A 20,714-nucleotide genomic window follows, 5' to 3' on the forward strand; every position below is an offset into this window, starting at 1 on the left:
GTTTGATGTAACGCTAGACTTTTATTGTCAATATATTTGCATGGACAATTAAAAGTGCTTTATGCATGGCATTGCAATTTGTTGTACTTCATTTTGTCGCCCTTATAATGTCAACAATGCGCTGTCTAATAATTTGGATGAAAAGGTTGTAATTGAAAATTAACTTTTTATTCATGTTGCATTAGAAATACCTTGTGCAGCATCCTCTTTTGGTTTTGGATGCAATTGCATGAAGAATAGCCATTCCTGAATGGCTCCTCCTTGAATTAAAAAGAAACAACAATTTGTTTCTTAGGAATAATGAAGTAAACAGTAAAAAAAAATATTTCTGAGAGGCTGAAATATCACCTGAACCAGAAAATGAAGACGTTGGTGCTGGGTCTGAATCTTCTCTCTGTAATAGACTGCAAAAGGCATCATTGTGATATTTTAAAACCGTCCATCCAACTATTTTCCATTACTTGTATTCACCTTTGACCTTTGTTTTAGCACAAACTTTAATTAGATGATCTATGGGTGGCAAAGATTTCCCTACAAAACTACAAAAAAAAAAGCTGCAACTACTTCTCCGCAGCTTGTTGCCATAGTGATTTGATGCCGACTTATTTCTACGGTCTTTTAGCGCCACCTGGCGGATGTAACGACGCATTTAGGCGTTACTGTAAGCTATCCCGCCACCTTTTTTGTTTCTCTGCGATCTCCACTGCTCGATCCATCATGGCGATGCACGCTAAGGCTACTCCGCCGCAGATCCCGGACACCCGCCGGGAGCTTGCCGAACTGGTGAAGAGGAAACAAGAGCTTGCAGTATGTTTATGTTACGTCGATAAAAGTGTTTTGGTTTTCTGAACGTGCGGGGTCTCCTCTAACGCAAAATTGTAACGTTTATGATGACATTTTAGCCGGAGTGGTTAGCTTAGGCCTTGTACATGCTAGGCTAATAAAGGCTACCTGCATCGCGCTTCTTTCTAAGCTAATCTTTAGGCTCATTCAGCGTTTAAACTTTGTGCTTTATATGTTATGTTCTGCAATGATGAATTAAATCGACCTACGTTTCAAGACGCTTGAATACTTTGTTAATCTACACCAGCTTAATTTTTCTGTGCAGGCTAACCTGCTAGAAGCTAGACCGGGGTCTGCGTGAGAATCAAATTCTCGCGGGATTTTAATTTAATGACGTCACCAAACCCGGACAAACAAATGGCAGGCGCATATTAAATATGATTTAAAATAATAATCAAAATAAATATATAGCTTGTAAAAGTAAAAAACAGTTCAATATTATTGGTGTTCTATAAGGATACAAATATTTATTCATTCCATAAGGAAAATGTCATTTTTATAATTCCATTCATAAAAATACACTCATTCATATTAATAGAACACTACCACAGAGTGAAAACAAATATTTACACATTAAAACAGGGAAGAGTAACAATTTCAGACTTTCACTGCTCAAGAATGCAAAACAAGTTATTTTTCAATTGTGTTATAGGAGACGCTTGTGAATTTGGAGCGACAAATATATGCCTTTGAAGGCAGCTACCTAGAAGACACTCAAATGTATGGCAACATCATCAGAGGATGGGACCGATACCTAACCAACCAAAAGTAAGTTTTAAGCACAAGAGTAAAAGCTATATTACATTATTAATTCATATCATGATTCTTACAGGAATTCGAATAGTAAAACTGACAGAAGAAATCGAAAATTCAAAGAGGCTGAGCGTCTGTTCAGCAAATCATCAGTCACATCAGTTGCAGTAAGTTTGTCCGACCCATTTGATGTATTTTACAAAATAACTCACCTTAGAATATTTTTTTTTTATCAACAGGCGGTGTGCGCGCTCGGTGGGATACCAGATCACATGAACGAAAAACGTGAGGAAAGAGATATGCACCCAAAAGATGTCATAATGTTCGTTTGCTGAGGTCTGGTTTCTCGTCAGGTGAGGCGGGGAGCGGCACGGAAAGCGACGCCTCTCCAGACCTTCAGAACCAAGAAAACGAACCCAGCCAGGAGGACACGGAGGACGTGGACTCCACCCTGCAGGACTTAAAGCCTCAAAAAGCTGCATCTTCCTCTTCATCTGGTAGTCATCACGGAAGCCATAAGAAGAGGAAGAACAAAAACCGGCACAGGTAGACACAAATTAATCAAGTTAGTACAGGCTGTATATGGGTAGGATTACCAAATTAACAATGAAATAGTCCAAATAAATCTGAATGTCAAATATTTGTAGGTATTTGGGATCTCACGACATATTATTTTAGTAGGCTCTAAGCTTGTCGGGGTTTGGTGAACTAACAGCTGCTGATCTTTTCCTCTTGTAATGCTGACTCCTCCCCCTTCCCTCCCAGCCCTTCTGCCATGTTTGATTATGACTTTGAGTAAGTTCCGAATTTTACTTCCTGCTCCTGTGGTCTGCACATCCTGTCCGCTCGTAACCGCATCCTGATGTCGATTTTAAAAGCCTGCTAGTTCTTGAGTCATGCTGCATGTTTTTGAATACCTTCTCAGCATCCATCACTCCTCATGGCTTGTTTCTGGGCCCGGCGTCACATTTTTTCTGGGAATCAAAAGCGGTGCTGTTGTTGTAAGATGATGGGATGGCTGCAGGTTTGTCTGCAAAAAAAAAGGAACAATTAAGCATTTTATTTTGCTGTGGTTTGGTTTTGAGGCTCCCTCATGGTACAGTAGTGGCACGGCTTTTCTGTCATGGCTCTCAGAACGAAATCTCTCCTCATGTCTAAACCCGATATCTCTGATTTCAGGTTCGACATGAAAGTGAACAAGAAACCCCGAGCTGTAAGTCTGATTGATCAAAAACCCAACAATTAATGCCTTTTTGAATTTTTATCATTTCAATTTTTTTCTCCTTATGCAGGAATATTCTACCTGAGCAAGACAAGTGCAAGATGTGGACCCACAAGAGACTTTGTGAACTTTTTACACCGCCCCCCCACTTGTCATATTTCATCTATGATGCATTGAAAACATTCCCCATCTTGTCCTGCATGTTACTCCACGCCAGTCAGTAACATTTTGTATAGTGTTTAAAAAAAAAAAAGACTATTTATTTTGTCGGCAATTTTTTTTTTCAGCCCATTGTTGTGAACCCCCTTCGATTATCTGTATTGTTTTTATTTCATTGTTTTTCAAGAAGCTAATAAATTACCAGTGATGCTGGGTTTTTAAAAAAAAAAATTGTCAAATTTAATGTAGTACAAAGACTAACCTGCAGGAGGCAGCATTGCCTTAAGAATTGTACATATCGGCGTTAAATGGCTTGTAAATGTGCTCTTCGAATAAATATGTCAAATAGTAAAATAACTAGAAGCTTGGCGAACAGTTTACTACTTAATTATTGTGACAAAAATGCAACATAATATGAAAACTAAAAATCTAAAATTCCAATTAATGTCCTGAATAAAATAAAAATATATTGATGGGAATAAATTTTCAAATTTTGGTAGCCAGTATTTCTAATAGGCCCAGTAGATGATCCTTTTAGCCTAGCATTACTATTCCAAATACGCCCCTAATCTTTCACGAGACGAAAGTAGAATATCCGCATGACAAAGACGTTGGAAACTGTAAGAGAGAACTTAATGCTACGCTGGCAGATGCGGTGATGGATAAACTGTGAAGTCTCCAAAATACATTCCCTGGTTTCAAGCAGCCTTTCCATCCTAGAGTCACGTTTCATTTGGCTCACCCGTTTCATAAGTACTTTTCCTACACAGGAGCATTAAGGCCTTCAAACTTTTTTTTTTAATTTTAGGGTCAGAAAGTTTAGACAAAAGTGATTAGCTGGCATTTGGCATCGAAATAGTCTGAAAATCTTGTCGTGCGGGTTCGTTCCAAAACTTACTGGAGACACTTCTTGCACACTATAATTATGGCTTGTCTGGGGAGAGATTCTGTCACGGTTATACATAGCGTGTTGTTGTGAAACATACGGTCATAGTTGTGGTCAAAAAGGACTATTTCAGAAATGGGCGTGATTCAAACGAGGACTTTGGAAAGTTGGAGAAAATGGCAATTGTTAACATACATGATTATGAATAGCTTAAGTAAATCTACGATGGCCCTGAATTAGTCCAATGAAGTGCAATCAGTGTTTAGACAAAATTAGTGCTTTGGCGGCAATCTTGTAGTGTCATATGTCAAAGAACTATAACTTGGGAGTTTTATTTAGACAAAAGTAGTGCTTTGCCACCGTAATGTGACATTTATAGGGGTTTAAAAATATCAACTGGCTTTTTTTTATATTAAATAAAGACATTCCACTTGCTGTCACGTCAGGAAATTCAACAAGGTTTTTGATTACAACTTGAGGAACCGAGTCGGATTCCTTTGACGGATTTTAAATGACTCGAGCGTCGCGTTTGCACGGCAGCTATACAGTAATTATCAAGAGAGCACTGGATAGGACTTTTATTTTTGTTATCCTCTCGAGTGCAGAAAGGAAATGGCAGTCTGTGGCCTGAGGACGTTTGTGTTTTTTTTTCGGGGGGGGGTTAGAAAATTGTTGGTTTCAAGTGACATTCTTTGTTTTGGACTTTTTTAAAAGCTGGGATCTGCATGATGACAAGTTTTACTGGTGAAAATAAAAATACAAGCAGAAGAATAATAAAAGCATACGGGAATAAAAATAATTTGCTTTTTTTTTTAAATCCTAAAAGTGTGCATTTGGTACTTAACTGAGTGGCGATGACATGACACTGTGAATATTTGCCGTCTTTCCTCCTCCTCCTTCTCCTCCTGGGAGCAAACAAGTCCTTCGCTGCCTCAAACAAGGTCAAATATATTTCAGGATGAGGCCTGGGAAACCACTTCGACAAAAAACAGCACCACAAGGCTCTTTTTAATTATTTATTTGTCATCTGGAGTCGATAAAGACCCGAGTGAGGATTAGGCTGACGATTGTTGCGATAGAGGTCATCAAAAGCAGGAAGTGGCAGGATGTTCACGTCACACCACATGACAACCACACGTTTGGGGTAGTGATGAAATAACACAGACCTAAGGGGAGGTCATGTGCTCCCATGTGGACTACTTAAGATGTTTTTTTATTTCTGCAAATGATCCAAGATCAGGCTTTTTAGCACACGAGTTTGGCATGTCTACATGATGACGTCATCATTGGAACAGGGGTGCTGATCTGTAAATATTTATACGGGTAATTGTAAGAGTCGGTTCGCATGGGAGCGCTATTTTTAGCCGGCAAAGTGGGAGGAGCTTATGAGACGAGTTGAAGTTATTTTATTGGATTAAATATATGACATTCATTAGAACGTGAGCTCAACTCTTCTAAGATATTAATTGTTACAATCCAAAGTTTCTGATTTACTGTATTAAAGCAACACAATGTATTTGCTACATACACACAAACCCAAAAATTTTTCAAATTACATTTTGTACAAATACTAAATTTGCATGCAAAATGTTACTCAGGGTGGCCCAAAAAAAAAATTTTTAATGATAACTTATATTTAATTTATAAAACGTGGAGTGCAAACAAACTTCAGCCCATTTTACACAAAAAAAAAAAAAAAAGTGGCGACTTGAGGCGAATAAGCTACGAGTGAAGTGGTGCATTTGCCGCGTTCACGTGCACCGCTGAGGTTTTGTGGTTCAGTCAGTTAGTCAGTCAGTCGTCATTGTTGCAGTCCGTACACAGAATCTGATCACGGTCCGGGAAGAAGCCGGAACCGACCAACGACACGGAGCATCGGGAGCACTTGAAGCAGGGCTGGTGCCACTGCTGCTCCCCGAAAGAAATATATTTGCCATCGCCGAACCCTGCGGGGACACATTTGGTACATCCCGAGTCACATTGGCCAGCAATGAATTTTGGCGAGGGCTTTACTAACCTGTGATGGCCGTATTGCAGCCAGCGCATTTTTTGGCATAGAGGGTGCTAAAGCATTTGACGCAGTACGGTTTTTCCCCCTCCGAGGTGAAAGGCTGTCCGGCCAGAGTAGTTTTGCAGCCCGTGCAGAGGAAGCACTCTTTGTGCCACACCTCGTCCCTGTAGGTCACCCCTCCTTTAGTCAGAGCCTGCAGGTCACAAACAGAAAATGACATCATGAATTTCTGCAGTATATTAATTTTTTTTAATTTATTGTTTCACCTTGTTGCAATGGCTGCACCGAGGAGCAAGCCTGTTCTCGTAGCACGGCACGCAGTAGTAATCGTTTTTGTCCGGGATGAAGGCCTCGGCGCCGATGGGTTTGTCGCAACCGTGACACACGAAGCAATCTTCATGCCACGTGGAGCCGCCATACTCCAACATTTTTGATCCTGTCAAAAATTTTTATGATGGTTATGAGGCCTTGAAATATGCGATGGTCAACCTTACTTCCTGGTTTGACTTAAAAGATCCTGTTGGACGGGTATGGAAAATGATCCAATTTCACAGAACCAATTAAAAAAAAAAAAAAATCATTCAATATGTCTTCTATCTATTCCAGCGACATATTTTCAGTTTGTGTCCTAACATTTAAAAAGGTCAGCATCGATATTTCGGGCTAAATTCCCAACCCCCTATTGCATAGCTAGAATATCCCTTTCACAAGATAGGAAAACTTTTCAGCCATCCGACACCCAACCGCAGAGGCCGCAGCATCAAACCGCCGCGGCAATCATTTCGTCACATCTTAACCTGTCATGCCTGGAGTGGAAATTTAGCGGCGCTATTAGCGAGATCCTCCCATGGCTCATTTCCCAGGATGGAAGAAAGGCATGTATCTCACCAGGCAGAACTTTCTTGTCGCAGACCACGCACTTGGAGGAGAACTCATTGCTGTAACACTCGCTGCAAACCAGAGCGTCATCGTGTTTGGTGAAGGGTTCATCAGCCAGAGAACGTTCGCAGCGGACGCAGCGGAAGCAGTGTTCGTGGTAATGTCTGTCGTTATAGCAGAGCTCCTGAAAGAAGAAAATGGCGGACGTGTCATAAAACTTCAAATCTCTTCAAATAGATGAACTTCTGTTTTGTTCTCCAACAGCTGCGGTTCAACAACAGTTCAGATTTGATAAATGGGCCTATTGAAGAACTGGGGTGAAAAAAAATTATTTAAAGGGCGTGGCCTTTCGCTAAAAACATCGAGAGTGGGATGAAGGATGGCCGCCGCTTCGCTAGAAGGCCAAAGTAAGCAGGAGTGTAATTTACTCTCGCTCCCTCACAGGGAGCTCATGATTCACAGGACACTCGTGACCTTGGTGACATTTGCGGGTGTTTTCTTGAGTGGTTTCTTTTTATCGGGTTCAAAACTAATAAAAGACGGACTTTGAATATTTATTAAAAAAATAAAACTTACTTTTGCATTATGGCTGATTATTTCTTTACATTCTTGGCAGGTGTTGGCGTAGAGGCGGTCGTAGCAGGGGATGCAATGCGGGTTGTCCTCCACTTGGATGTATTTACGTCCGTAAAGGGACTCGGAGCAGTTTTTGCAGTCGAAGCGATCACTCATGATGTCAAGATGACCTCCTGCGGACAAAGAATTTAGCAAACATGGGAGGATGGTCAGGGAGTTGGTTAAACACTGACAGACAGAAGGAAAGGGAAGGCTACTTTTCTGTCAAAACAATGACATGACCCAGAGCTCACAAACTTAGCCAAGGCCTCATCGGCTTTTCTGCAAATAAATTGCTTTGTTATGAAGGCGCTTTGAAATAATGATGGCTCGCAAATTTCCTGCGTCAGAATGTTGACCTTAATGGAGACTTAAGTTTGCATCTGCCGTGGAAAGGAATCATCTTTTACGTTGAGTTTACATTCCGCGTGTCTGCGGCGCCCGTCTGGGAGCCAACGATGCAACTACTGGTACTCAGATAAAAAAAAAAAAGATAAACACAGCTTCTTCTTCAGAATTTTTTTTTTATCGTTTGGTATGTTAATACTGCAAGTTAAGACATCCCTCCCTGCTGATCGCAACAATCTTACCGGGTCAAAAAAAAAAAAAAATCAAAACATCCCATCTTGTTTCTGTCTGTCCAACTTCCTTCTGAAAATGTAAAAAAAAAAATTCCATTTATGTTGATACTTGGCTGGGATCAATGCCGCAACACAATGGCTTTCCTTCCTTGCATAGTTTTTTTTTTTTTTTACACCCCCGTTGTTTCTCATTATAAGTCACAACAGATGCATTGTGTGGATTGAAGCTCTGTTGTGCACCCCCCCCCCCCCCCCCCCCCTCCACTTTGTGCATCCCAAAAAGATTCTTACGGGATTAAAGCTCCACCTGTCACGACTATTTAAACCTTGCTCTTCACCTTGACGAAACACATTTCGCATTCCCACCGAGACGCTCAAATGTCAACCATCTCCCAGGATCAACCACGGAGAATTTGACGAGCGCAGCCAGGAACGTTCGACTCATTTGAGCGTAAATGGTCCGTTTTATATCAAGGTGTAATTATTTGCATCTGCTTTATGACCACATTATTCTGTGGAAAAGTATCAGAGGCACATCTTAGAACATTTTCCAACTTGGCTAAGCATGATTATGATTTGGAAAATAAAACAGAGCTGTTTTGAAGGTAACAATCTGGGCTTTCTTCTTTAACGGAACAGCCGCCAAACGACCCAGAGCGGTACAGTGGGTAACAATTTATAATTACCTCCCCACTTTAAACTGTTTATTCCCACTGGAATAGTTTTGGAGGAGGTTTAACGGCTTTCTCCTGCTCAGCACAGTTCAAGTATTGTTTGGCTCTTGACTTCCACACCCTTGACTTTTTTTTTTTTTATGAAAGAGAATATTGATGGAGGTGTGCGCACAATGTTGGAGGAAAGTGACACGCTGAGGTTTGGAAAGTGTTAAGAAAAACAAAGCTGCTCTATTAGACATCAGATGACTCGGGATTACAAAGACCTTCAATGTTCTGGTGATTCTGGCCACTTAAAAAAAAAAAAAAAAGATCAGTTTCAAATTGAAGTACAGACAAAAATAACGACCTTTTCCCATGGCGCAACTGTTCTCTGATATTTCGAGTGTCCACTTTGGGTCTTAGGTGTTAATGTCACAAGTGTTTGTTATCTTGGAGACGTCGCCCGGAGTAACAGTTTGCTACTTTGTCTGTTGTGCGCTGCCGAGCTTTCTGAGTCAGAGGTGTTTTATCTATAAATGGATATGGTAAAAGGCAAGATGAGGGAGAGGGGGGCGGGGGGAGGGTTATGTAAGATGCATTACGGCAATGTTTTAACAGTTTAGGGAGTATATTTGCTTTTTTGGTTGGGTTCCACAGAATTGAAGGAGAACATCACTCTTAACTTGAGCGATGATGAAATTTAGATCCATCAAAAGTGAAGGAAAAGTTTATTTGTGCTGCTGGCCTACATCAATCTACATCCCCAAAATATTACAAAAGTATTTTTTTTACTCAAATAGCACAATGATGATGGAAATTCTGAGCATGCTTGAAGGAGGGTTTTTTTTTTTTTTTTTTTTGTCACAGACATGACATCATGACCCCCATTTATTGGACAGCAATAAATCTCAGTAAATATCTCGGACAAGTTGGAAACTTAAAACGAAAAGGAACAGTTCTAAAAAGGTTCCGAGCCAATTTGGAGTCGGGTTATATGTGGGGTCCCTCGGTTGTTGTTTGGTTACTAAGTGAAGCACATTGTTTATGTATGCAACACGCTTTATAAATAGAACTGCCTTGCCTTGGCCATTAGTAGTAATAGCTACATACATTTTACCCATTTTAGTCCACCCTAACAACCTCAGACCATTTCCGTATTCTAAAGAAAGGACATCCTTTCGGGTGCATCCTGGATGGTAAGGGTCACATGTGTTGACTTGTGACTGCACAGACAAATAGGACTTAAAAATGCTTTAAATTCTTTTCTTTTAAATGATAAATAAAATTGAACACTTATACATTGGGAATTAATATATGATAAAAAATACAAAAAAGTTCAGATAATAGATGGATACTTGCATGAAAATTTCAGAATAAATATGTTAAAAAATTAAATATTCAAAGTATGAATAAGTTTGACTATACCTTTCTTGGTGCATCAATGTTCCTCAGTTGGATCTTCTCCACTTTGTCCTGTGAACAAAATGACAAATGGTTCCACTCCTGCGTGGGTTCTTGTGGGCTCGGCGTTTGCACACTGACTTGAAACGTGCGCATCGGATGCGTAAAAACGCCAAGCATTCCGCAAACACCGCCCCTTTCGTCCCTCTCTGTCTTCTTGCACTCTTTTTGGCACTCCGACGGGAGTTCCCACTCCTAGAAGGCAAATTATTTGAGACAATGAGGGCGTGTTTTGGTAATTAAATTCACAGAAACCTTGTGAAAAAGTCAACTGCATGGCTCCCAACTACAAATTAAGTGTTTGTTTACTATAATCATTCCAAATTGGCGTTGTGGTGGCATTCCATAATAATTACCCGAGATTAGTCGCAGCTATCAGTAGACCCCCCCTTTTTTTTTGTTTCTGTTTATAAACATAATTATGGCTTTTATTTCTGATTATTCTTCCATTCATTAAACATATATTATGGATGAGCACATGAAAGGCATTTTGAAGATTATTTACAATGTATACAGGTGGATTGCATGTCTTGAAATAAACGCTATAGTTTAAATTGAACTATGCTGCCGTCTTGTGGCCAAGCGTATGAATTACAATTACTTACCGGGTTCCAGTGGGCAACCTGAGATTCTGGTGGACTTCATACCCTGGGGGAAATGCTTGCCAAACAAAATATTGACACAGCTCAATTTTAACAGAGTTTAAAACACATATAATAGGGGAATTTTTTTTTTCAATCAGCATTAACAACAAATAAAAATAGGAGTGAAAGCTTCAATGATCAATATAGTTTTTATTATCAAAAGTAGATATGTACAGTAAAAAATAAATCATCATTACCATTTGACTTTAATTTTTGGCCTTAGAAAATGTAAAGTCCTATATTCTTAGGAAACACCATACAAGTTTTCAAGGTTAAATATGAAAAAAAAAAAAAAAACGATGAGAAGCACCTCAGCTATCCCACAAATATGACACGAAGCACAAAAAAATGCCTGAGTAGGAACACATAATAATATATGCCATGTATGTGTTACCTGGAATTTTGACAAACCTGTCACTTAACAAGGTGCCAAAAGGCATTTTGCTTTTATATTTAGATGCCACTCCCATTGAGGTCATCATATTTGAGGCTGCTGCTCGACGAGTTTGATCTCTTAAGAACGGCGCTCTGGTTGGAGGCACCAACTTCAAACACCTCGCAGATAGCTTTTCGGAAACAGTGAAAATTGTACTCGATGAGACCTGTGGAGAGAAAATTTACAATTCTAATTTGTGAGAAAAGATGATTTGGCATTTTTTTTACAACTCACCTTTTCTTTCAAAACTCTCCTCTCGGAGGATGCAAACGAGCGCGAGGAACTCGGTGACCTCTTTCAAATAAAGCACTGTGGTGTTATTAAGTTTAATGATAGCCAAAGACTCTTTGTCGTAGGCGCAACCGCTTCCATCTTCCAGCAGCCTGCCGAGGGACGATAAATGTCAATCCGTCGATGGGATAATTCGCAAATCTGATCTTACCCGTAAATACAAGAAATGTCGATGACAACGTCGATCATGTCGCAACAGAGCTCATATGACTGCATGTCCACCGGAGAGCTGTCTGTGGCGACGTAAATCTTGCTGACGACATCGAAAAGGAAGGCCTTCTCGATCCCGGAATGCTGCCCGTGCATGACAGGATATACACTAAGCATTTTCACGCAAGAACAATGGAATAAAAAAAAAAAGTATCTTACAGATATGAAAATGTTTAGGAGGTTCTCCAACGTCGGCAATTGAGGTATGAGCTTCTGGACTACTTTGCTGAAGGCCTCGAATATGGAATGGTCGTAGATGCTGGTCAAGTAGAAGCTAAGGAAGGGACATTTAATTATTGTCCACTCAATCTGTAATGTCAAGAACAATTTACCTGAGGTGAACCTTCTCAAGGCTAGCATCAGCTAGATCATCGTTAGCCCTCTGATGAATGTCTCTTTGCGTTTCTATTTTGTGATCATCTGAAAGGCCGTCAACTTTATGGATGAACACTTCAAAATTGATATCAGGATTTACTTTGTAGGCTCTTGACACGGTTGCTTGAAGCTTTTCAAGAGCGTCCATGTAATCATCCTGGGGAACAGATGACATGAGAAAAGATTTTATTTAAACCTTGTTACTCCAGATTTAATCACATCTCACCTGAGCGTCAATGACAAAGATCAATGCGCCTGTTCCGTTGAAAATCATCTCGCTGTCGAACGTCGGGTCACAAAAATCCACTTGGCCAGGAAAATCCCAAATCTGGAAGTTGACAAAGGAGCTGCTGGAGATGTCATCCTTGTAGATCTTGTTTGTGCTCTCCAGAAACAAAGTCTCATTGGGTGACATTTTGTGGAAAACCACCTGAGTAAATGAGGTAAATTGAAAAATCGCGGATAAAAACGCATTTAATCTAAAATTACCTTCTGAATGGACGACTTTCCACTGCGTCTCCGTCCCATCAGCAGTATCCTCGGCTTTTCAGCTGACACTGGGCTCTCCTCCATGTCTGCTTCCTCCAGCCCGTAACCAAAACTTTTGGGAAACGAGCCTACGATGTCGTAACACCCAGTTAACGCTGGTTCTTCAAACTCTACCGACATCGTGGACGTTGCCGAACCCACTTTAATGTTCCAAACTCACCGGAGTCGGAGTTGTTATTCGGCTGGCTAAATGATCCGACGAGGAATGTTGTCGATAATGTTCTACGCGAACTAGCATGGCAAGCTAACTTAGCAGTAGACCCACTACATCCGGTGAAAAACGTGTAAAGCTTACACTAAACCGAATTATATCTTCGTGGTGTACTAGTAAAATAGATACCGACGAATTAAAGCGTTATTATATCATAAAAAGTTAACTGGCTTAACCGTTCGTATGTACAAAAAATCCAGTCACAAGTCTTGTCACTTTTACTACGGGCCCCGCCCCTTTTCACTGATTGGCTGTCTGCCCACGCTGTCATGTGATCAAATACAGGAAGTCTTCAGAACGGTGAGTAATGCTTACAAACCTAATTTTATATTTCTAGTGTAAATTTGTACTTTATCGTGTTGTACTGATTAGAACTATTTGCTTTATTCTTTGTGAATACCTGAAAAATAAATCTGCGGTCCTTAGTGAACGTGTGGAATCGAGGAACGAATAAAAAAGGCCCTGCGATAATCACAAATTAAACAACCATAATATTTACGTTTTCAAACCACAGATTAAATATAAATGTGAGATCACGCAAAAACATTCCTTCTGCAATCAAACAGAATAACATTTAGTTGATCCACAGACAAATGAATAAAGTCATTATTTGTGTAATGTTTAATGCTTTCACTTTTATTCTCAGATTTCCTTTTATATATTTTTTTAAATTTTGTATGTTTGCACAAGGAAGGGAGCAGCTATCCGAATTTTGTTGTACAACTAAATTGTAAAATGACAATAAAGGGCATTCTATTCTAAAATTAGATATCTAACTCATGCTTTACAGGTTCCAAGATGACACCAGTTGTCCTGTGGTTCCTCCTGGTGGTTCCGGTGGTGCTGGTTGCAAGCAGACCAGCTCAAGGCTCGGCCAATGGGACCTTACCTCTGGTTATGTGGCATGGAATGGGTGAGTGGATTCATATGGTGGGATGAGTTTGATGAGCAATTTAATCCCCAAAAAATATGCAATGGTTATGTGTCCAGGTGACAGTTGCTGCAACCCGCTCAGCCTGGGAGCAATAAAAAAAATGATCCAGCAGGAGATTCCGGGAATTTACGTGCTGTCGTTGATGATCGGCAACAATGTTGTGGAGGTCAATATTAAGAGTATTTGAAAGTTGCAAGTTCCAAAGATCACATGGATGTCTAATATGTTCCTCACAGGACACAAAAAATGGATTCTTCATGGATGTGAACGATCAGGTGTCCATGGTGTGCAGTCAGCTGTCTGGAAATCCCCAGTTAAAAGGAGGATATAATGCCATGGGATTCTCACAGGGGGCGCAATTTCTGTATGTAACTATTTTGACACTTGGTTTTAACATACGACATTACAAAACACTTCCTGTCTTTGCAGGAGAGCCGTGGCACAGCGATGCCCTTCTCCACCAATGAAGACGCTCATCTCTGTCGGTGGCCAGCACCAAGGTATGAAAGTCCACCACCGCTGAGTCCTTGAGGTCCCAAATAGAACCTAATGTGCAATCCTTAGGTGTGTACGGGCTGCCAAGGTGTCCTGGAGAGGCTTCTCACATTTGTGATATGATCAGAAAGGCTCTTAACACTGAAGCTTACAGTGACTTGGTTCAAAAACAGTAAATTATCTTATTTCTTATATACATGTGATCCTTTTATTGATCCTTTTTTAAGCAGCTTTGCATTTTTCAGCTTGGTGCAGGCCCAGTACTGGCATGACCCTCTAAATGACGACCTGTACAAGAAGCACAGTCTCTTCCTGGCTGATATCAACCAGGAGAGGGTCAGTATGTGGATTGCGAATTCCACTCGCGAAGATTCTGATTTGTTTTCCCCAAAAGGTTGTAAACGAGACTTACAAGAAAAATCTTCAGATGCTAGAAAAGTTCGTCATGGTTAAGTTCCTGCAGGATTCTGTGGTGGATCCTGTTGATTCAGAGGTAAATAGACTTTTGATTTGCAGCTTTGTTTATTTTTTGCACTAACAACCCGTAACTTATCGTAGTGGTTTGGCTTCCTGAAAACGGGTCAAGCCAAAGAGATGGAAACGCTGCAGGAGAGTGTTCTCTATAAAGAGGTATGTTCGAGTTCATACATGATAGAATCATCGGTGTAGTTTCTTATTTTTACTCTTATGTAGGATCGCTTGGGGCTGGCTGCCATGGACAAGGCGGGGAAGCTGGTTTTTCTTGCAACACAAGGAGATCACCTTCAGTTCACCAAAGAATGGTTCGACGCTAACCTGCTGCCTTACTTGCGCTAGGAAAAGAAAATTTCGCTTCTTAGCCACGGGAATGCAAAAAGCACAGCATTCCCTCCCATTTGCACTTATCTGTCACATGCTGAGGAGTTAAAGATCAATTTAGTAGTTTTAAAAATAATAAAGTTCTGCTGTTAATGTGTGCATGTCCTAAATAAAAATATAACCAAGAATGCTATTGCAACATTTTAATGATGTCTCCAGTACGAATGAGCAGAAACCTGATTGTGAAACCAACCACCTCTTCACAAAAAAATAGAAGAGGTAAAAAAAAGAAAATATTAAAGACAACCCACAGCTTCCAAACCAAACTGGTCTTGGCGCATGTAATCAAGTTATTAACGATGGAGCCAAGAAGACTTAACATCTAGACACTGATTTTCAAGGCCATGATGAAACACCAATTTTGTTTTTGGGGGGGGGGCAACTTTTGTATTTTCTAAACAACAGCAGGAGCCCGTCACCAGCAATCAAAACTGCTCTTCACCGCATCTTTCCTTTCCACGGAATGTCAAATACTCGGGAACGTGTATACAAGAACACCCGATTACAAGTTAGTTGTATTCTAACGATCCACTTGAGATGAAAACTTTTAATGTCTGACCAGATTTGACTCCTAATTAATGCGTCGGCTAATATACACAACAACTGTTAATATTTTCAGTTAATGTGGAGAAACCATTTAACAAGTGCTTCATGGAATTGCATAATAAGGAACGGAAACCTACCTCGCCGTTAACTGGGGTGGGGGAGGGGGGGGCTCTCGTTAGCCATGAGCAGATAATTCGTGCATGAAGCATCTTGATAACTGTGGCTGCAGAGAAGATATCCACTTAACTATGGCGGCTAATTTAGAACAGCATTATCCGGATAAATATACAGTTGGCAAAGTGCTCCCTGCTGATTGGCTGGAGGAAAGCTTCAGATAAATGCGAGCAGTCCTCATTGGCTGTGGGAAGGGAACAGCGAAAGCTGTGATTGGCCGAGGAGAAGGGATGGGGCGAAAATGCATGATGTCTGATTCTCGACTCTACAGCGCGTGTGTGTGTGTGTGTGTTAGCTGGTGAGTGCGGGTAATCAGTCAAGGTGGACTTGGCGAAAATAGGGGGAGAGGGGCGTGTGAGGTGCCGAGAAAAGGCGGCCCGGACCGCACGGCGTGCCGCCCCATCTATCCTGCAATCTCTGTTGATGTGGTCACGAGCTTGGCGCCGTCCCAGACAGTCTTGAACTGCTCAGGAACCGGGAACTCCGACTGTGGAGCGACAATGACAAGTCACGACCTTCAATTTGGCACCAAATTATCATCGGAGGGATACTTACGAAATCGCCATCCTTGCCGGGCACCAGGATGTTCATCTCTGAGCTCTTGGCGCTGATGATCTCGCAGTCCAGTGACTTTTCGCTCAGGTACACGTGGCAACCGTCAGTCTTGTTGATGGAGATGGTGGGAACCCGTCCCAAAACCTGTACATGACGGCACGCTTATTTTTTAACGCCGCCTAAAATATGCTTCGCCGAGATGTTCCACGTTGCACGCAAACCTGGATTTTGATATCCCTGCAGTTGATGACTTCCACGATGCCGACGACGTCGTCGAACACCAGGCCCATTTTCTTGCAGTTATCTGAAAGAAAAATGAAAGATCATTTTGCTCAGTAGACTTTATTTTATTTTTTTTATTATTTTTTTTCCCATCACTTACCCAAAGTGATGGAGTTGAGTTTGCCTTTGACCTGCAGAGTGCTGTTGCTACACTTGAAAGCATACACCACTTGCTTGAGCTCGGTGTCAGTGATCATCAGACCTTGTTGACCTTCTTGGTTCTCCTGTAGAGTGGGCGCACACAAAAAAAGTTTGTTGCTTCGTAGAAGGTCCGACTTGCAATTTATGGGGAGGGAGGTCCGAGTCACATACCACTTTCCACTTCTTCCCGTCCAGCTCGAGAACGGGAGGGGCGCTGCGTGACGGGGCGGCTGATGGAGCCGCTCGGGGAGTCGGGCTGCTGAAGGGTTTTGGGCTGGTGAAGGGTTTTGGTCCGGAGCTAGCTCTGAGTCCAGGATTCTTGTGGGTTTTCTCATCATCCTTAACATGCTTGAGGCCTGGGGGAAAAAGAAAGCGAGGGATATTGAAGAATGATGAACCTAACTTCCAAATTCCTCTCATAAATAAAACGGCTTACCCTTGGTGATGTCGGCCCCCCTGTTGATGGACTCAAACAAGGCGTTCCGATTGACGGGGTCACTGTCGCCGTGTCCAGACGAGCTGTCCATTGAAAGAGGAGGAGGAGGTCCAGGAGGAGGTGGGGGCGGGGGTGCGCTCCTGGCAGGGGCTACAGAGGCCGAAGCCGCTGGGCCCTGGGGAGCAAATGATCTTTTCGGACTCGCTCTCAACAAACCCTTTATGGCAATAACTGTCGTGTTGACGTAATCGGGCGCTCACGGTTTTGCTCCAGGAAAGACCGGTGGTGTGGTATTGCTTGATGTAATTCTGCAAATCGGTCCAGATTGCCAAATAGGAGCGCACCCAATCCACGTGCGTCTTGTCTCTTTCAACGTAACAGAAAGAAAAAAAAAAAGGAATGTAATGTCATTTATGGAATAACAATAAAACTAGTGATGGACCGATTATCGATCGGGCCAATATTCTGCAATTTGATTAAAATGATCAAGATTTCTTTACTTTTCCTTGTAGTCCTTGAGCACACGATTGGTGTAGAACATGGCGGCGTCCTGCATCTCTTTAACATACGGGCCTGGTTTTGGAGCCTAGTCCAGAAATAAAACATTATTGATAACCTCAGCATTTAATTCAAATAATCCACGAAAAGAAAACTCACCACGGCAACCCATCCCAGAGCGGGCACGCTCTCGCTGATGGCGGAGAGGTGGTTGAAATGTTTGGATGTGCGGTTCTTCTCGCGCAGCGCCTGCACTTCCTCGATGGCTTGGGACATGGGCCTCAGGAGGGCGCTCAAAACGTCCTTGGCAAACAGACGAATGGCGTGAAACACGACAGCTGGGCTCGGTCACGCTTCAAAAATAAAAACGGTTTATATGCTCTGGAATTTCATGGTGAGCTCAAACGTACATCGGCGGGCTTCTGAGCACTGGAGGCTGTTACAAGAACTTGTCTCTGACTGGCAAATGCTTGCTTCATCATTTCTGCCTGTGACGAGGAACAAGAAGAAAACATTACTGAAGTAAAGACTTTTCCACATTCCAGTTACGTACATGTTTCAGGACATCGCCCCCTATCTTCTGACTGTGGCTGTAATATTGACTCATCGGACCGCTGATGATCTCATCAAAGGCCTCGACGTAGGCTGAGACAGCTGTTAACAAAAAAAGGGCTTTAAAAATCTTATTCTCAACTAGGTTGGTAGATCTTTTCAAATTACCTCCACCGGCAGAGCCTTCGCTGCAACCGCCAGGGCCCGACATCGCCTCCAGACGGCCCACGGCCAACTCCAGCCGCTGCACCAGACTCGCAAGCTCTGCCATACCTGTGGGGGGGATTAGAAGCGATTAGGAATGTCTCCCAATCAGGACACGCTGATATGGAGTTAGTTCGGTATGCTGGAGTCTTTTTAACGTCACCAATAAATAAATACAGAAGTCTCAGAAATTATTAATACCTTTTAAATCACATCTTACACAACCGAGGAGGGGGGGGGGGGGGCATTTTGCATTTTTCTACTGCTTAGCTAAGAAAACAGAAGAACAGAAGTGAAGGGAAGCAGGTCAGGACTTGCAAAATACGATGTAGACATCCGACTCAGGGTGTGTTAGAGAACATCTTGGTGACCAAAGGTTGGCAACAATTTCAACCTGCAGCAGCACACATTGAGAAGGAGCAGCACATTTATTTCTTGGCCAGATTTGGAGATAAAATTAGATTAGGGAAGGACACGCAACCACTAATACCCATGACCTAATTGCCTTGTCGTGCCAGTAAAGGGAGGTTTAATTTTGACATTTTCTAATATAAGCAATTTTTGATGGAGTGGCCCCTTTAATTCAATTGTACAACAAAACGCTTAATTGATTAATTTAAGCCAGCCAATATTGGTGGGTGATACTTTTCAGATTATGACCAGTGGTCTTTTAAATTACTACACGGAAATCTAAATAATAAACATTCATACTTAGATGGAACCTTTTAATACATGATTATACATTTGAGACCTACGTACATCTTTGGGAGACGTTTGTTGTCAAAGAGCGCCGCCATGCTGCCGGAAAAAAGCCTGTGAGAGGTTCAGGGGCGGTGAGACGTTCTGGTTAAAGTGCGTTTCAGTAGCCATCGGATATTCCACTTTAAAAAATCTCAGCTCACCTTTGGATGCGGCTATGCTTCGCCTAAATATAGAAACTTTATCAAAAATTAATTCTAACATTGTTGCTGTTTTTTTGTCGATGTTGCAAGTTTAATTGGAAATACCTTTTTTTTTAAGAAGCGCTAATTCTATATATTTGATAAACTAGCACTGTTAGAAAGAAAACATACCCATATTCGTTAGTTAGAAGCGGAGTTCTTTGCTTTACGAACAACAAACTCATCCAAAACCTTTTTAAAGTGCATGACGTTAGCAGCACGACAATTCTTCTTCTTTTTTTTTTTTTTGGGCAAACCTGTGTTGGTTGAAAGCATGAGGCAAATAAACGTCAAACTTCCAAAGTAATCTGAACGTGCAAAACGAAAACAAAGTACGGCCATTGACTTCAGTCAATTGCACTTTAATGCGTCAAATGGATTTGTGATTTGAATTCAGGCCGACACGGCTGGCTGGCAGTGGGTTTGCGGAATCTGCATTTTCGGCAAGTCCTTGAACACCTCACTAGATAAATGCATAATTATTTTGAAATAATTTTAAGTAATGGATTGCAACTTTTGCTTGATATGCAAAGAATAATTTTCGACAAGGCACGCGAGGAGAATTATATAATACAGCATTGAAACACCGCAAACTAGAAATCGTAACCAGCGTTTTATTTATATATGCAGCGCAGACACTTTTAAGTTGCAGTACCGTAAACCGATTACATAATGATTATTTTCTACTTCCCTGTTTGCAATTTTTGCCTGGTTTCGGCATTTCCTGGTTGTCATCGCTAACACGCCCTCCGTTAGCACAAATAAGCTAAAATGTTTTTTTCCCGTGGCACTCTTAAAAAAATAAAACTCATTCATTTGCTTTATTCGATTAAAATGCAGAAAAAAGTGAGATGACTCCAATACGTGCGAAAACGGATGCGGTGGTGTTAGCAGTTAGCAACATCGGCTAGCCGGGTGTGATTTCTGAATGATGAGGCGGCGCTCCGTTGTGGTTTACGGTAGACGTAAAAAAACGCTTTAAAATGTAACCGTGAAACCACTGCAAATGCAATAAATGTGATTTTACCTACTAGAATGGGTCAAGTGTCCACTCAAGTCGTTGATTCGGACGTCGAGTTGTATAGAAGCAGACCGAGCTTGGTCTTTTTCTTCCTGGATGAACTTACCCAGCTGTCACCGCGCTTCGTTTCCGCCCTAGTCTGTGCGAGCCGTTCCTTTGCCATATAAGGCATATAAAGAAAATTATGGAGACAAGCGGAAAATAATAATCTCCTTTTCATATTTCATGGCAGCGCTGCGTTCAATTGAAAGCACGCGTTGTTCTTAATTTAAATGTATTCATCAACATGACCGAG

At 41.5% G+C, this 20,714-nt stretch overlaps 5 protein-coding genes and 1 long non-coding RNA gene across 11 annotated transcripts; 2 read left to right on the plus strand and 4 right to left on the minus strand.

Moving 5' to 3' along the window:
* Positions 1-640: 640 nt before the first annotated feature.
* On the plus strand, positions 641-3,334 carry meaf6 (MYST/Esa1-associated factor 6). Of its 2 annotated transcripts, XM_049751288.2 has the most exons (8): positions 641-807; positions 1,496-1,611; positions 1,676-1,763; positions 1,836-1,881; positions 1,950-2,142; positions 2,362-2,391; positions 2,776-2,809; positions 2,889-3,334. In XM_049751288.2, exons 1-8 carry the CDS (start codon positions 718-720, stop codon positions 2,901-2,903), a joined length of 612 nt encoding a protein of 203 aa, XP_049607245.2. In that variant the 5' UTR covers positions 641-717; the 3' UTR covers positions 2,904-3,334. The 2 variants fall into 2 exon arrangements, with proteins under 2 accessions (XP_049607245.2, XP_049607246.1); XM_049751289.2 differs by lacking the exon at positions 2,362-2,391.
* Positions 1,397-2,890, minus strand: LOC125987161 (uncharacterized). The gene is made up of 2 exons (XR_007487921.2): positions 2,514-2,890; positions 1,397-2,090 (listed from the first exon to the last, which is right to left on the minus strand). It is a non-coding gene; the product is annotated as an uncharacterized lncRNA (long non-coding RNA).
* A 1,531-nt stretch (positions 3,335-4,865) lies between the features above and the next one.
* Positions 4,866-10,217, minus strand: LOC125987154 (four and a half LIM domains protein 3). Its single transcript, XM_049751287.2, has 6 exons — positions 10,031-10,217; positions 7,330-7,502; positions 6,763-6,937; positions 6,141-6,310; positions 5,881-6,067; positions 4,866-5,809 (listed from the first exon to the last, which is right to left on the minus strand). The coding sequence occupies exons 2-6, from the start codon at positions 7,483-7,485 to the stop codon at positions 5,658-5,660; spliced, it is 840 nt and encodes a 279-aa protein (XP_049607244.1). The 5' UTR covers positions 7,486-7,502; positions 10,031-10,217; the 3' UTR covers positions 4,866-5,657.
* A 623-nt stretch (positions 10,218-10,840) lies between these two features.
* LOC125987152 (ras-related GTP-binding protein C) lies at positions 10,841-12,881 on the minus strand. 4 transcript variants are annotated; one of them, XM_068649031.1, is made up of 8 exons: positions 12,732-12,881; positions 12,512-12,639; positions 12,249-12,422; positions 11,980-12,179; positions 11,807-11,921; positions 11,589-11,731; positions 11,381-11,529; positions 10,841-11,312 (listed from the first exon to the last, which is right to left on the minus strand). In XM_068649031.1, the coding sequence occupies exons 2-8, from the start codon at positions 12,593-12,595 to the stop codon at positions 11,164-11,166; spliced, it is 1,014 nt and encodes a 337-aa protein (XP_068505132.1). In that variant the 5' UTR covers positions 12,596-12,639; positions 12,732-12,881; the 3' UTR covers positions 10,841-11,163. The 4 variants fall into 4 exon arrangements, with proteins under 4 accessions (XP_068505132.1, XP_068505131.1, XP_049607241.1 ...); XM_068649030.1 differs by having other exon boundaries at positions 12,249-12,452; XM_049751284.1 differs by lacking the exon at positions 12,732-12,881 and having other exon boundaries at positions 12,512-12,691.
* A 67-nt stretch (positions 12,882-12,948) lies between these two features.
* ppt1 (palmitoyl-protein thioesterase 1 (ceroid-lipofuscinosis, neuronal 1, infantile)) lies at positions 12,949-15,130 on the plus strand. Its single transcript, XM_049751285.2, has 10 exons — positions 12,949-13,082; positions 13,573-13,695; positions 13,773-13,882; positions 13,953-14,080; positions 14,146-14,216; positions 14,281-14,383; positions 14,457-14,547; positions 14,606-14,704; positions 14,770-14,841; positions 14,905-15,130. Exons 2-10 carry the CDS (start codon positions 13,581-13,583, stop codon positions 15,025-15,027), a joined length of 912 nt encoding a protein of 303 aa, XP_049607242.1. The 5' UTR covers positions 12,949-13,082; positions 13,573-13,580; the 3' UTR covers positions 15,028-15,130.
* A 67-nt stretch (positions 15,131-15,197) lies between these two features.
* Positions 15,198-20,582, minus strand: cap1 (CAP, adenylate cyclase-associated protein 1 (yeast)). Of its 2 annotated transcripts, none has more exons than XM_049751280.2 (13): positions 20,426-20,582; positions 18,422-18,526; positions 18,255-18,355; positions 18,112-18,189; positions 17,861-18,004; positions 17,704-17,789; positions 17,464-17,569; positions 17,204-17,378; positions 16,939-17,123; positions 16,727-16,850; positions 16,566-16,648; positions 16,345-16,488; positions 15,198-16,276 (listed from the first exon to the last, which is right to left on the minus strand). In XM_049751280.2, exons 2-13 carry the CDS (start codon positions 18,522-18,524, stop codon positions 16,193-16,195), a joined length of 1,413 nt encoding a protein of 470 aa, XP_049607237.1. In that variant the 5' UTR covers positions 18,525-18,526; positions 20,426-20,582; the 3' UTR covers positions 15,198-16,192. The 2 variants fall into 2 exon arrangements, with proteins under 2 accessions (XP_049607237.1, XP_049607238.1); XM_049751281.1 differs by having other exon boundaries at positions 20,430-20,570.
* Between the last annotated feature and the right edge of the window lie 132 nt (positions 20,583-20,714).

This window comes from Syngnathus scovelli, chromosome 19 (genome assembly GCF_024217435.2).
Source record: "Syngnathus scovelli strain Florida chromosome 19, RoL_Ssco_1.2, whole genome shotgun sequence".
NCBI lineage: Eukaryota > Metazoa > Chordata > Actinopteri > Syngnathiformes > Syngnathidae > Syngnathus > Syngnathus scovelli.

Bases quoted from the DNA above. Each gene is read 5' to 3' on its own strand.
- meaf6 (XM_049751288.2), top strand. From the start codon at position 718: ATGGCGATGCACGCTAAGGCTACTCCGCCGCAGATCCCGGACACCCGC. The intron at 1,612-1,675 runs GTAAGTTTTAAG...TGATTCTTACAG, and splicing joins CGATACCTAACCAACCAAAA to GAATTCGAATAGTAAAACTG. The intron at 2,143-2,361 runs GTAGACACAAAT...CTTCCCTCCCAG, and splicing joins AAGAACAAAAACCGGCACAG to CCCTTCTGCCATGTTTGATT.
- LOC125987154 (XM_049751287.2), bottom strand. From the start codon at position 7,485: ATGAGTGATCGCTTCGACTGCAAAAACTGCTCCGAGTCCCTTTACGGA. The intron at 6,068-6,140 runs GTGAAACAATAA...TGTGACCTGCAG, and splicing joins GGTGCAGCCATTGCAACAAG to GCTCTGACTAAAGGAGGGGT. The intron at 5,810-5,880 runs GTTAGTAAAGCC...GTGTCCCCGCAG, and splicing joins CTGCAATACGGCCATCACAG to GGTTCGGCGATGGCAAATAT.
- LOC125987152 (XM_049751283.1), bottom strand. From the start codon at position 12,691: ATGTCGGTAGAGTTTGAAGAACCAGCGTTAACTGGGTGTTACGACATC. The intron at 12,180-12,248 runs GTGAGATGTGAT...TCTGTTCCCCAG, and splicing joins TCTTTGTCATTGACGCTCAG to GATGATTACATGGACGCTCT. The intron at 11,732-11,806 runs GTAAGATACTTT...ATGCACGGGCAG, and splicing joins TCCTAAACATTTTCATATCT to CATTCCGGGATCGAGAAGGC.
- ppt1 (XM_049751285.2), top strand. From the start codon at position 13,581: ATGACACCAGTTGTCCTGTGGTTCCTCCTGGTGGTTCCGGTGGTGCTG. The intron at 13,696-13,772 runs GTGAGTGGATTC...TTATGTGTCCAG, and splicing joins GGTTATGTGGCATGGAATGG to GTGACAGTTGCTGCAACCCG. The intron at 14,384-14,456 runs GTAAATTATCTT...TGCATTTTTCAG, and splicing joins AGTGACTTGGTTCAAAAACA to CTTGGTGCAGGCCCAGTACT.
- cap1 (XM_049751280.2), bottom strand. From the start codon at position 18,524: ATGGCAGAGCTTGCGAGTCTGGTGCAGCGGCTGGAGTTGGCCGTGGGC. The intron at 18,190-18,254 runs GTACGTAACTGG...TCCTCGTCACAG, and splicing joins GGGGCGATGTCCTGAAACAT to GCAGAAATGATGAAGCAAGC. The intron at 17,379-17,463 runs GTGAGCGCCCGA...TTTGCTCCCCAG, and splicing joins GTCTTTCCTGGAGCAAAACC to GGCCCAGCGGCTTCGGCCTC.